The sequence below is a fragment of the Grosmannia clavigera genome, assembly GCF_000143105.1.
Source record: "Grosmannia clavigera kw1407 unplaced genomic scaffold GCSC_161, whole genome shotgun sequence".
Lineage (NCBI taxonomy): Eukaryota > Fungi > Ascomycota > Sordariomycetes > Ophiostomatales > Ophiostomataceae > Leptographium > Leptographium clavigerum.
In genome coordinates this window covers 342,649-355,618 of record NW_014040778.1, presented here as the reverse complement: position 1 = coordinate 355,618, position 12,970 = coordinate 342,649, and the positions used below count along the sequence as shown (strand labels likewise).

Below are 12,970 nucleotides of genomic sequence, written 5' to 3'. Positions count from 1 at the left end.
AGTGAGCGTCAGCAGAGAGGGTAGCAGGCAGGATGTCTGTCGGAAAGACGGCGGAGTGACAAAGGTCCGGTCGGTGGTATCGAGGATGGCCAGCAGCCCGAGTGCAGCGGCCAGGAGGCTTGAGCGATGTCTGATAATCCCGAGGTTATAAAGGGTGGCAACAACGTCTTCAAAGACAGAACAAAGGAAAGACTCGTGTGGCAAGGATGGTATCAAGAGAGCTAAAAGATAGGAGCAAAGGGCTGGTCTGGCTGGTCTGGGCTCAGCACAGACACATGGTTGTCGATGGGGCGGCACGGTAATGGGTCTTCTAAGCCCAGAACTGTAACCAGATTCGATGCTGCCTGTTCTATTGAGATTGGAAGGGGGCGCCTGTCGGCAAACGGGGTCAGAGCGAGGTGAGGCCCCAGCCTGGACGAGCAGGGAACTAGAACTAGCGGATTTTTAGTAAATCCGGGGCCTATACGTCGCAGTGCACAGCCCCCCGGCGCCTACCAATTCGTGCACGCCTTTCTGCCAGAGCGGTCAACCAACGTTTTGCCCGGATTTGTGTCACGACGGGGTGATGAGTCAGCGACGACATTGTCGACTGCCTCTCTCTCGAACCGGATACGCAAAATGAAAAGCTTGATATAAGAAGACTGCCACCCCCCGCGTACTGTGACTTTGAGGACGATGACGCGTACATGGATGATAGCTCAACTTGCAGACGTCCGACCAGGAGGCCTACGTCTCTGTGCAAATGACGTGCATTGTCGCAATGACATCACATACCCAAACGTGCTGCAATACATTGCTATTATCGTTTGAAAATTGCCAAGTCTTAACTTAACTATCTTAATGCCAGGTTCACAAGGAGCGGGCAATCCGCCGCCAGCCACGATGACTGACGACATAGAACCATTATTAGAACTTTTGTAATTTTATCGAAGCAAAGTACGTAAAGCGCTTGTTGCGGCTTGTTTCCACAACAGCTATGAAGTACACAGTCATGGTTATATTGCGAGACGTAGCTTGGTCAACAGTCACGAAGGACTTTCAGACTCATTGGTAGCCAAACTACCACTTACTTTCTAACTACAATCACTAGTTGGAACTTCTTTTCCTTGCTAGATTCATCCGTGTCCTAGCAGTATGGTGTTAAATATCATGCACAAGTAGATCTGGGCTGGACATCTACTTACAGTGAAAGGTGGCTTGCGACAGGCGGGACACTGGGCTTGTGTACTCGAAACAGGAGTCGCGCAGTGCGTGCAAGGTTCGGCAGTAGACGGCATGATGTATTTTATTTCGACACAAGGGTGACTTGTTTTCTGAAGAGTAAATATCGTGATCGCTAGATGAGGCACCTGCTGGTGTGTTAAGGAGTTCTGGAATCCCCTAGATATAGGAAACATGTTCTTATAGACAAAAAAAGCCGCTGTGTTATGACTCGCTTCTTTTGAAAATCTGGGCCAAGTTTTGTACCAAATCATTGACCTCTTTCATGATTTTACTGACAACATGTTTCCGCTACAGAAGAGTGGTTTGTCTGTTCAGTGGTTAGCAAAGCCCCATCTCGTGTTCTTCGGTACTAGGAAGTTAAAATCAACACTTATTCATCTATATCTACAAACTATTCTGACTGCGAAAGTCACCAGACTATTGTTTCAACCACTATGGTGCAGTCCTGTGATCTATATTTGGGGAAGTAAAACCTAGCCACTCGATGGTAGCTAGTAGGGGGTTCGTATCTCGGGTATAATAGTCTGGGAGCTCATGTGTGCATCCTACGAGATGGTCACAATGCTTACATGACATCAGCTCGATGTGTTTTCATGGGAGGTTCTAAAAACAAGCACAGATCGTAGTAGATGAGTACCTATCGGAAGTTTGCAGTCACCTGTAAAAATAGCACTTCCTGTACTCTGATCTGAACCAGCACATCATCTTAACAAAGAATGATGGCTGTCCTTATCAGCTTCACGCAGTTAACTCTCCGGCCACTGTCTGTTCTGGCCTATATTTAGTAAGATATTGCCAAAGCCAAATGACTGATCCCCTATTTTGAGAATTCCCACGTGAGGCATTTCAACGGTCAATGCACCAATGAGATCGGACGCCCGGTTAGCTCAATCGGTAGAGCGTAAGACTCTTAATCTTAAGGTTGCGGGTTCGACCCCCGCATCGGGCTCAATTCCTGATGCGCCTCTTCAAGAGGCATTCGAATTCTCACATATTTTTTTGCCTTTCTGATTCTGGGGTTTTTTTTTTTTTTTTTTTTTTTTTGTTCACATCAGCTGAGTGTATTATGGTAGTTCACCCACAAAGTTCTGCTATCGTCCCTGAGGTTGTGATTGCTTCGCTCTCGTCCTACCCTAAAGGCATTCGCATGGATGTGGCACTACGGAGTCAGTTGTGCCTGTTAGACTGGTAATATCCTAACAACACGAAAGCGGCAAATGCATCGAACAAAGTGAAATCAACAGCTCTTGCCTGGCACACGGCATACCGAAGTCTTAGCCAATATCGATATGACTCTTACTGTCGCTCAGAACTTATCCGTCACTGTCCTTGAACACCAGTGCACGCAGTGCCCCGTGACCAGGTCTTCGGCCCTGTTTGACGATATAAATAGCGGTACAGGACCGGAAGCTTCTTATCTTTATACCGGTAGTTATTAAGCACGCCTTTAACAGAGTGAAATAAGATACGAATATCTTTACGGAAAGAGACTGCCTCTGAGCTGGAATGAGTAGATATTGTTGTATCTATGTTAGTTTGGCAAGTACATAGACACAGACTGATTGACTGGTCCAAGGTAAACAAGTGCCGTTTCCTCGCTGTGACCCGCAGCATCCACCTTCCAGACAATTTTACAAACGTCCCTCCGCTGTGATTTCACCAAGCAGCCAAACTATCCGCCATCTCAGGTGACACTAGATCTCCCAGAACACAAGTATCTGTGCTTGACACCCAAAGTATCTTTTTGAACTGATCGTATTGGCGAGTGGTTTGTGTCTTAATAGTCGCAGTCGGATTGGCCACCGCAGCAGCTGCGGAAGTTGGAAAGGTGCTGCGAGATGGAGGAAGCCTCGCAGTCGTTGCCGTACCGGAAAACTCCGTTGAGCCGGCCGCAGCAATCCTGGGTGCGGGCAACATCCTCAGAACCGCCCACCTGGCATTTGCAGGCTAGGACGGGGGTGGAAAGCATAGCCGCAAGGGCGATAGAAAGGATATGCGTGATCTGCATGATGAATGAGTTGCTATTTCTCGGTAAAGATAGAATGAGAGCTTGATAGACCAATAAAGCTTGATAAAATATTGGATGTGTGTGCTTGTGGTATTGACGGACTGAAGAAAAAAAAGGTGAAGACAGACGTCGTATGGGGTTTTATACCTCTGAGACTGATCCAACATCTTCTCATACACCGGTACCATTCTCGGCTGTCAGCATTGTTCATTTCCTTTTTATGCGAGTCTGAATCGAGAGTAGATTGTAACACTCGCGAATTCCTTTTTCAAGACAAGAAAGATACAACACCCATACACTGAAATGGAAACTATCCCTCGCGCTTACATCGCCTTAGACATGCAGTACTTCTATGTAAGATACTACCGTCAGAAAACGCGCGTCTGTACACACAGCAGTCACGAACTCAATTATTCGTAGCCCCATCCCCGCGAGAGTACATCATTGAGGGTTATAAGAGGAAGGTTTGATCAAGGTGCCTGAGATACGTCGTAGGATGCTTTTGTAACGTAAATTTCATGCCATTTAGGCATTAAATAACCGAAGCAGCAACTGTATGCTTGTGCATACATACCCGCTGCATTTTTCTCCTGGCAACCGATTTTCGAGACATAGCTGGGCGAGTTGGTCACTTGCCCGTCTGGTCATACATGGTATATGAGACAGGAGGAACAGAAGCAAAGTGATACGAAGTCGTACAGTCTACATAATGCGTGTCACGATTACATGGACACAAAAACAGGCGGACCTGTGATCTGCAGGATATAATAGGTGTAGTGGAGAGCGTAAGCTGATTCACGCAGAGACAGCAGCCTCAGGACCAAGAATATCCATCATGTAGAGCTTAGTTGGCATTCAAACCCATGGAAATCCGAAACAATGACGGAGGTGTTAATGATGAGCACAATCCACTGAGTCTGCTTTTCGGCTGCGCACAGGGGGGGAAAGGAGAAGCAGGATTGACACCAGGACGAGAACCTTGTTGGTTGAGTGATAGCGCGGAGGAACAGCCGACAAGCGGTCAGTCATTGAACCATCGTCGAGACCAGAGCAGCACTTCCAGAATATTTCCACGGGCGCCAGCCTTGCATCCTAGCCACACGGCAGCATTGGTCATGCGGAAAAAGAAATTCTCGCTGAGGCGAATCCTGCGAAAGCTGTTGGTCTATAGAGTGAAACAGTGGTGGGAATCTTGGTTGAGCTTGATTTTAGCATGACTGTCTGATTGGGCAACCAGATTGCCCAATTTGTTTCGGTCCCGTGTGCCTTGTTCTGTGGTATAAAATTATTTTCTGAATGCCTTCGAAAGAACTTCCCGGAAGAACAGACAGGTCCGGTCCCACTCAGGTAAGACAAACGGGCAAGCATTGTCTGGTGACATATTCAGCGACAGGCCTGTTACCGCTCCAAGAACTTGCTGTAGAATCCTTTCATTCTGCCGACAGATTTCGTTATGCTCGAAGTTGACCATGAAGATCGAGCGTGTTCTCTACAAGACATTTCGGCGCTTCTTGCCTGTCCTAGTCGTGCTATCGATACTATGGAACGGGCTTGAGGCTATACATGCCAGGCGCATGATGCTGCGGCACGACACTTTCAGCACGGAATCGCAGGGACTTGACAGAATATTCATTGCGAGCCTCCACTGGAACAGCGAGAAGATACTGAGAGAATCCTGGCTGCAGTCGGTTGTGGAGCTGGCCGAATCGTTCGGCAGAAACAACGTCTTTTTCAGTATCTTTGAAAGTGGCAGCTGGGATGGAACGAAGAGTGCGCTGGGCGACCTGGACTCGGTGCTGGCGAAGAAAGATATTCCACGGAGAGTCATTCTCGATAATACAACCCACCTCGACGAGATCAGCAGGTCGCCGACCGGGAGTGGCTGGATCAAAACACCCCAAGGCAAAGTGGAGCTGCGCCGCATCCCATACCTGGCCCGACTACGCAATACTGTGCTTCAGCCACTGTATGAGAACAGTGGTGCCAGGTTCGACAAGATTCTCTTCCTAGGCGACGTCGCGTTTACGGTATGTACTGCTGTCTCTTTTGGGCTATTAAAAGTGGGGCTGACCTCGGAGACGGCGGATGTCTACACGCTGCTTTCGACTCGAGGCGGCAACTATGCGGCAGCATGCTCGCTCGACTTTTCTAGTCCGCCCAACTTCTACGACACCTTTGCTCTCCGAGACAGCGATGGCCACGGAGCCTTGACGCAGACCTGGCCCTATTTTCGGTCGCGTGCCTCGCGGAAAGCTTTGATCGAGAGCCAGCCGGTGCCAGTCACCAGCTGCTGGAACGGGATAGGTATGTGTGGTCTTTGGCGCATTGCGGCTTAGAATCAGGTGCTGACAGGACCGCCGGCTAAGTGGCCATGGATGCAGCGCCATTCTACGACGAGGTGCCACTGACCTTTCGTGGTATTGCCGACAGCCTTGCCACTAAGCACCTGGAGGGTTCCGAATGCTGCTTGATACACGCAGACAACAGGCTGTCCGACAGCAAAGGCATCTGGCTCAATCCGAATGTACGTGTTGGGTACGATACGTCTGCGTACAAGGCGGTTCACTCTGCAAGCCAATCCTGGGTGTCGAGCCGTTCGATCGTCACAGGCCTGTGGAAGAATTGTCTTCTCCGCTGGCTGACAACGCCGTGGATGCATGATAGCAGTATAGGCAGACATGTACGCCAGTGGAAAGAACTCGATGTAAACAACACAGAAGGCGGAGCCTTCTGCCTTATTGACGAGATGCAGGTGTTGGTGGAGAATGGCTGGGGCCATCGGTAATAGGCCGGGAATGATTGTCGTTTGCAAGAGGACTTGAAGGCGAGATACATAGAAATCCGACTTTGGGTTTATTCCAGATTACATATCGAAACGCGAACTTAATTTCGTGACACTTAGTAAAGATACAAAATGCTTCACTGCTTCTGTTCATCTTTCTGGACAACCAGGTGCACTTCCCCTGCCGGTCTCTGTGGGTCCTGCAGCCGTGCCAGTTCCAGAAGCAGGCGATAAGTATAGATGGTCATATCAACTTCCCGAAATGCCCTACGAAACCATTTGCAACCGTTGTCTGCAACAGCCTGGGCGGCTTTTTGTCCAGCGCCACCGGGGCTCGACGTGAGGTAAGACACAAGCTCGGGCAGCTCACGCAAGGTTTGGCTGACGGGAAAGTAGTGGACCCACGGAACCAGCCGGTCGTCGTGCCACTCGCGCAATAGCGTCTGTTTTAGCGGCGCTGATCGCGATGCCAGAAGCTTGTAGTAGCGGCCGCTGATGCCGTTTCCGTCGAGATCAAACGCAAGCCGCGACTGGAGCGCAGCATCCTTGTCTGCCCAGGGCCGGAGGCCAAAGTGCATCCGCTGGTCACGACAAGCTGTGCGCGCACACTGGAAGATGCGCGTGAAGCCGACGTCAAAAAGACGGCCGTTGAAGAAGGATGACCGAAGTCGGCTGACTGTGCCACTATCGCCATCACCAGCTGTCTCGTGTAGGTACTCGTGATCGTGATCGCCCAAATTCTGGGCGAGACTAACGAAACGCTGTCGGTGGTACTTTTGCCATTGGCCACGCTGTCCATCAGCCGCAAATCCTCCTGTAGTCGAGCCGGCCCAGTATAGATTGTTGCGCTTGTCCTCCCAGGCGATATCGTGCTCCTCGTCGTAGCGGAACTCAGGCTCGATGTACGCCGGGCTCGGATACAAGATGTCGCCCATGGTGGACAGTGAGCCAGTCGACAGAACAGGAACAAGGCCCTCGATCAGATTGAAGGACATGGGGCTCACCGTGAGGCCGTGTATGTGTTTGTATTCGGGGTGGCGACACAGATCCAGGGCTGATTTTGCATTGGTGACAAATGGTAGTCCAAAAGTATCTATGGATGACTTAGTACCGTCCATCCGCCTCGGCTCCCAAGTGCTGCAAAACGCGGTCAGGGCATCCCACACCGGACGTCTCGACATGTTGGTCGTATTGAAGGATGACATGTCGGGGCTGTTATGGTTTATCCGAGGCAGCAAGACTCTCGGTTCGTCGATGTGGTTGACAAGGAACGTGACATCTGGAAGAACGTGGAGCAGGTTCCCTAATAGCGTGTTGAAAAGAAGTTGCAGGTGCCTATCGAATGTCCGGTGTGGATGGGTGCACTGGAGGAAGGCCCGATGGCCATTGAAGTTGCATGACCACAGCTCGCCGCCTGGTTGATCCTGTGCACGACTGATTATTCCCTGTATTTCTCTGCCACTCAGTCTCCAAAAAGGCGCTATACGCTCGTTGAGGGTGTCGAACTCATCGATGATCGGCGATTGGTGAGACTCGGCAAACTCATACCAAGCCTCAAAACCAGGAGGGGGCTCTGCATTGTACCGGCGTCGATACTCATCACGGGCGTCCGTGTAGCTCTGAGACTGATTATTGATCATATGTTCAAAGGCTGTATTGGCGTTTCGCATGAGAACTTGGATCGGGTGCTCATGATTGCGAAGCATAGATTGCGGATAACGCAAAGCGAAAATATAGGACAGGTAGGGTGCAAGAAAGACGAGGCTGAAGATGCAGAGAATCGGCTTTCCTTTCGCCTTTAGAGGAAGCAGAAATATGACTTGAAGAAGGGACAGAAATGAAACAGCGACATGTGTGAGGGCTTGAAAGTCGGAGGTCTGTTTGAAAGGGTCGATCGTCGATAAGAGGCTGAAAGTTTGAATTGCTATAGCTATTCTCCAGGAAGTGAGCTGAGTCTGAAGGAAGAGGTCAGTTCATATTGTCAGCTGTAAGAAAAGTCGCAACTGCACACATACAGTAAAGAAGAGAAAGGCCCAGGAGAGAGCTTTTGTGGTTCCTAATCCTAACGTGGGGAAAATTTCGCATTGAGGGAATCCAAAAATGAGGGACTCAAATCCGAGGGTAATAAGTAGCAGTGCCACAACGCGTATTGCGAGGGGACAGACAGCGTTTTCGGACAGTAACGGTGGAAGCCAGCTAGATATCCGGGAGCTCCTATCGGTTCTCGAAGTAAAGGCAACGTAGACTGGCAGCAGAGCAAAGACTGGGAACAGAGATAATATGGAGTGTCGGAAGTCCCAATTGACGAGCGTGCCGACAAAAACGACAGACAGAAGCAATGTGCCCCATGTCGACTTGATAACGGCCGAGAATTTGGAGTCGGATTTTATCGATGTGCAGAGTTCCGATGCAATGCGCTGCTCGGAAAGAAGAACCAGCAGTGCCAACGCTGGCTGCGTCTGTTAGCGCCTGGTAAAGCAGCGAAAGACGGCCCAGTTTGGAAGTCACCTACGAAAAACCCAATCACGCCCAGCTCCGTCTTGTAGAGGCTGGCCATGCAGATTCCCACGGCAGAAACCCAGAGGGTTTTCGGTGCTGGTCGAACGGCAGAAAGCGGACTGGTTTTCCTTCGATTAGAGCATCGAGCCGCAGCCCCGATTGCTGTCCAGCAGAGTGCTTCTGACCAGAGCTCGGACGGTCGTGAGGCGAGGCGCTGCGCGAGGATACTGAAGAGAAGGGTGGCACCTGCCGGTCCAGTGGCGAGGCCGATCTCGGCGAGGTTGGGTCCCTGCATTGTGTTCTGGTAAGGACTCTCGGAAGTCTTCATCCTGGCTTATGGTTCCAGGATTATCGCATCTCAGGTTCCAAAAGGAGAGTCGACAAGAGCTGGCATGCTGAAAGCCTGCCGTCGGCCTGTTGCAGTCTCTTTGTACGCAAATGCTAACTTCGCCTCTCTCGGTGAGACATTGTTTCTTTTGTCGTGTTTCGCTGATTTTCGACAAAACCCCCGCCAGTGATCACCCTTTACTTTGCAGCATTTTCATCCTACCTCGTCATGCATAAAAAGTACACAAGACGGTTGGACGAGGTGCTCCGCCACAAAATACACTTTCTGTGATGTGTTGCTCCATCTGTACATAGTTGGATCAACAAAGTCCGTTTGCAAAGGCCGTTACACCATCCAGGTTAGCCATCTTGGCTTGCTACTTCTTATATGGAGGCTGGGGAGTTTCTGCTGAGGATAGCATTGCAAAAGAAGAATAATGGATGCCTAAACTTCCATTTATTAGGCGCCTATTGTAGGAGGACAACATGGAATACTCCGTAGAAATAAATAAGTAGTTCCGGTTTTTTGGGCTGCGACAAGTATTAAGATAGCTCCACGTTTACAGGGCTAGATTTGGCGGGGCATTGTTGGTTTTTAGTGTCGTAGCGCGTTTCCTAGTGTCCTGCATTGTTTACAGTCTCCACTGAAACCGTATTCCCACCTCTCATAACGGCTTCGAGCTTATCTCAGTCTGATTTTATGTCTCGCCATGAAACCAACAGAGGTCCTCGTAACAGGAGATTATTCCCTGCTTTTGACCACTTTTATAGCGGTCGCCTCGGCAGACAGAACGAAACATATGTCACCTTGTTACAGCCGAGCTTGCAAGCGGGCTGCGTCTTTAGGCAGTAGAAACTGAATTATAGTTCAGCAAATAGCAGCGAAGTATAGGTGCCTAGTGCTCCGTAAGCATATGTACTGTTATTGTTAGGTATTCTGTACTTTCGACATATGCCGTCGTGCATACGGAGTGATTAGGTAGGCATAGGCGCGGTACGCTGTTGGCAGGGCTGGCAACCTAGTACACTAGTACGGAGTACTAGTAATCAGGCAGCTGCTATTTTTGTACGCTGCGTACTCCGTACACCGTATATAACACAGATATACCGGTCCACCTTGTATAAGCCAACAAAGACCCCGACAACGCAGAGGCAAATTCCGCTTGAAAGGCAGAGCAAGAGGCGTTAATAACCCATTGTACCGCCTATTTCAGGGCCAGCAGCTGGCGAGGTGAATATAATGTACCGATAGCACTAGTACAGGCACCACGGTGGCGGTGGCCCAGGGCTAGCCTAGTATCAACAGCACTAGGATAAGGTAACGAGGGCTTGCATGCGCATTACAAGCGTAGAAGCCGCCAGGCGCCGCTTTCATAGCTACAAGGCGGACTGATCGAGAAGAGAGAAACACGCGGGAAGAGAGGGGCAAACTAGCTGAGAGGGAGGGGCAGGAGAGGCGGTAAACGGAGTATTCCGTTCCTACTTCGTAGTGGAATAGGCCACCGTGCATTCGCAGTATCTGTTTGCTATACTTCCTGCTGGTGTTAATCGCTGCTATTGTCACGTGGGCACCCATACCCACACTTGCCACCTAGTCATAGCCAGCCCGCATCGCTAGATAGCTAGATAGAGGATATTCATTCAGATTCATCACCACACCATTACAGCTATTTAAAATACTAGCGTATAAATAGCGGCTGCCTAGTATTTACCCGTGCTAGTATTACAATGCTACAAAGTACTCCGTACGTTAGTATATACTCCGTACTAGTACTAGCAATAGTTAGTAGTACTCCGTAGTATAAGTATATCTTCCCATCCTGCTCCACATAACCCTACCTCCAGCCCATTTTGGCCTAGTTCATTCAACAGATAAAGACCAAGCCTAGGTGCCTGACCTGCCAGGAACACAGTAGAACCAGGCGCACCGCGTCGTTTGTTTCCGTTGTTTTCAACTGTCCCATTCAAATTTCACGCTGCAAAATAGCCAGCTTGTTAGAGCAAAGATCCAAGTCACCACGTGCAAAAGGGTCACCACATATCCACTCACGATCTAAGACACGGTCGCGACGATTCTGTAAGCGTGATATTCATACGACGTATTTATGCATGGTATTTCTGACGTGCAGCAGCTTCCAGAGCATGGCTTTGCACCGGTCCCTGCGCCGCTCAAATATTTTGGAAGTCGAGAGAAAGTTTCGCGGCCTGGCAGTGTCCGAGCTGACGCAGCACGGCGGCGTCCCCTCGTTCCAGAACCTTCGACAGCTTCCCATGCAGACGATCCACGACACCTACTACGACCATGACAATATTCTTTCTGCAGCTGGCGCCTGGGTGCGGCTTCGCAATGGTGTCTGGCAGGCCAAGATCAGCAAAGGCGGCGGTTTCCTAAATTCCCGATTCGAAGAATTCTACGGCGCTCAAGACATTGCAGACCGTGTCCGACACATCACCGGTTGGGATCTAGCAGAAACCAAGGAATCTGAAAACTTTGGCCTGCTGCCCTTGGCAGAGTTTGAAACCCGGCGTCGGGCCTGGACGGCCAATAGCGACTTTCAGATCGTGCTCGATAGCATGGATTTCGGCCACGAGGTCGGCGAGGTGGAACTGCAGCACACTCTCACGTTCGACATAGATGAGGAAAGTGAAGCGGCCCACGAGAAGCGCAAGGCACAGGTCATGCAACAGATGGACGAGCGAATCGTGGATTTCATGAGGACATACTCATGGGCGTTTGCACCGGGTGAGCCCAAAGGCAAGCTGACGGCGTATTTCGAGAAACTAAAAAAGGAGAACAGATTAAAGTAGTGCTACCTAACACGAGACCGATAGACATCTGACACATATTATGGTGTTTAAGGCTTCCATTCGTGTCTCGTCTTCAAAATATTCAGCAGCTTTTCGTAAGAGGTGTCCGTGGTCCCGCTCGTGTCTATCTGCTTCTTTGTAAGAGTCTGCACAAATGCGCTGCCTTGTGTCTCCAGAGACTCACCTCGACAAGCTTATCCTGGCGGCGGTAGTATTCAACCACGGATGGATGTAGCTCAGAAAACTCCTTGTATCGTTTTCTAAACGTTTCGTCATTATCGCCGTCTCGGCCAACCAGACGCTTGACAACACGGCTCTCAGCCAGCTCTGCGGGGCAGTCAAAAAATAAGACCAGCCGCGGAAATCCAAACTTGGGGTTGTCAGCAGTAGTGAGAGACTGGCAGTGCGAGAAACGTTACTGACTTCTTCTTCAAAGGATCTTGCTTGATCCAACTGGCGAGGGAACCCATCCAGGAGAATTATGTGGGCATGTCCTTCCTTTCCGGAGAGTAGATGCGGATTCAGGACTGAGAACAGCAGCTCTGTCGGTAAGAGTTCGGAAGTCTGGACATATTTCAGAATGGTGTTGTCGACGTCTGGCTCCAGAACGGCTTTTCGCAGCACATCTCCAACAGAAACGTGTTTGAGGCCGAAATCTCTGGCCAGATTCTTGCACAGGGTACCCTTTCCAGCGCCAGGGGCGCCTAATATCAACCGATATTCGTTAGTAATATGTAGCCATCATGAGGCTATGACTCCAGTTTGGCTCACCGATGATAAATATCACAGATGTTGTCCGTTCCATTTCGACGCTTAAAGATGCTGGTTCTAGTTTCCTTTCAGTCTGCCGTAGACAAATACGTCCAGAGAAAAAAGAAATCTCTTGATATAACTTGTTTTGTCGAACAAACTAGGCTGAAACAGGCTAAAGATAAGGTCTTGAAGCGTAATATAGGAATATATATATACCCTATAGCGTACGGTGCCTAAGCCTACCTACATAGTAGGGACTTTAATAAGGGTAGCAAACAAGTATAAAGTAGTACATATACGATATTAGTACTTAAATCGTAGTATAGCAGTACTAATGCATAATCACTTTTACTTGCTAAAATTGCTTTTATTCACTTTATAGCAAATTTTATGTATATGATATACTAAAAATAAATATATTAGAACTTAAGATAAAAGGCAAAGTACAATTAAATCAATCTAAAACAATATTATCTAGTGCTACTAGCATTTTTTCTAGCCTTGTAGTTAATACACGTGGGCATACTTCGGAAATACCCAACCACAACAATACACCCATGCTGTATTCT

General features: G+C 49.3%; 5 protein-coding genes across 5 annotated transcripts; 2 read left to right on the top strand and 3 right to left on the bottom strand.

Annotated features, from left to right (window-relative positions):
• Window positions 1-3,001: 3,001 nt before the first annotated feature.
• Window positions 3,002-3,232, bottom strand: CMQ_8302 (uncharacterized protein; the record flags this gene model as incomplete). The annotated part of the gene is made up of 1 exon (XM_014315843.1): window positions 3,002-3,232. The coding sequence occupies one exon, from the start codon at window positions 3,230-3,232 to the stop codon at window positions 3,002-3,004; it is 231 nt and encodes a 76-aa protein (XP_014171318.1).
• Window positions 3,233-4,701: 1,469 nt separating this feature from the next.
• On the top strand, window positions 4,702-6,017 carry CMQ_8108 (polysaccharide export protein; the record flags this gene model as incomplete). Its single annotated transcript, XM_014315649.1, has 3 exons — window positions 4,702-5,259; window positions 5,311-5,536; window positions 5,599-6,017. The coding sequence occupies 3 exons, from the start codon at window positions 4,702-4,704 to the stop codon at window positions 6,015-6,017; spliced, it is 1,203 nt and encodes a 400-aa protein (XP_014171124.1).
• Window positions 6,018-6,151: 134 nt separating this feature from the next.
• On the bottom strand, window positions 6,152-8,808 carry CMQ_8177 (capsule associated protein; the record flags this gene model as incomplete). Its single annotated transcript, XM_014315718.1, has 3 exons — window positions 6,152-7,639; window positions 8,255-8,467; window positions 8,527-8,808. 3 exons carry the CDS (start codon window positions 8,806-8,808, stop codon window positions 6,152-6,154), a joined length of 1,983 nt encoding a protein of 660 aa, XP_014171193.1.
• A 2,174-nt stretch (window positions 8,809-10,982) lies between these two features.
• Window positions 10,983-12,356, top strand: CMQ_8189 (adenylate cyclase; the record flags this gene model as incomplete). The annotated part of the gene is made up of 2 exons (XM_014315730.1): window positions 10,983-11,583; window positions 12,202-12,356. The coding sequence occupies 2 exons, from the start codon at window positions 10,983-10,985 to the stop codon at window positions 12,354-12,356; spliced, it is 756 nt and encodes a 251-aa protein (XP_014171205.1).
• CMQ_8060 (uridine kinase) lies at window positions 11,696-12,453 on the bottom strand (the record flags this gene model as incomplete). Its single annotated transcript, XM_014315601.1, has 3 exons — window positions 11,696-11,776; window positions 12,072-12,352; window positions 12,420-12,453. The coding sequence occupies 3 exons, from the start codon at window positions 12,451-12,453 to the stop codon at window positions 11,696-11,698; spliced, it is 396 nt and encodes a 131-aa protein (XP_014171076.1).
• Window positions 12,454-12,970: the final 517 nt, after the last annotated feature.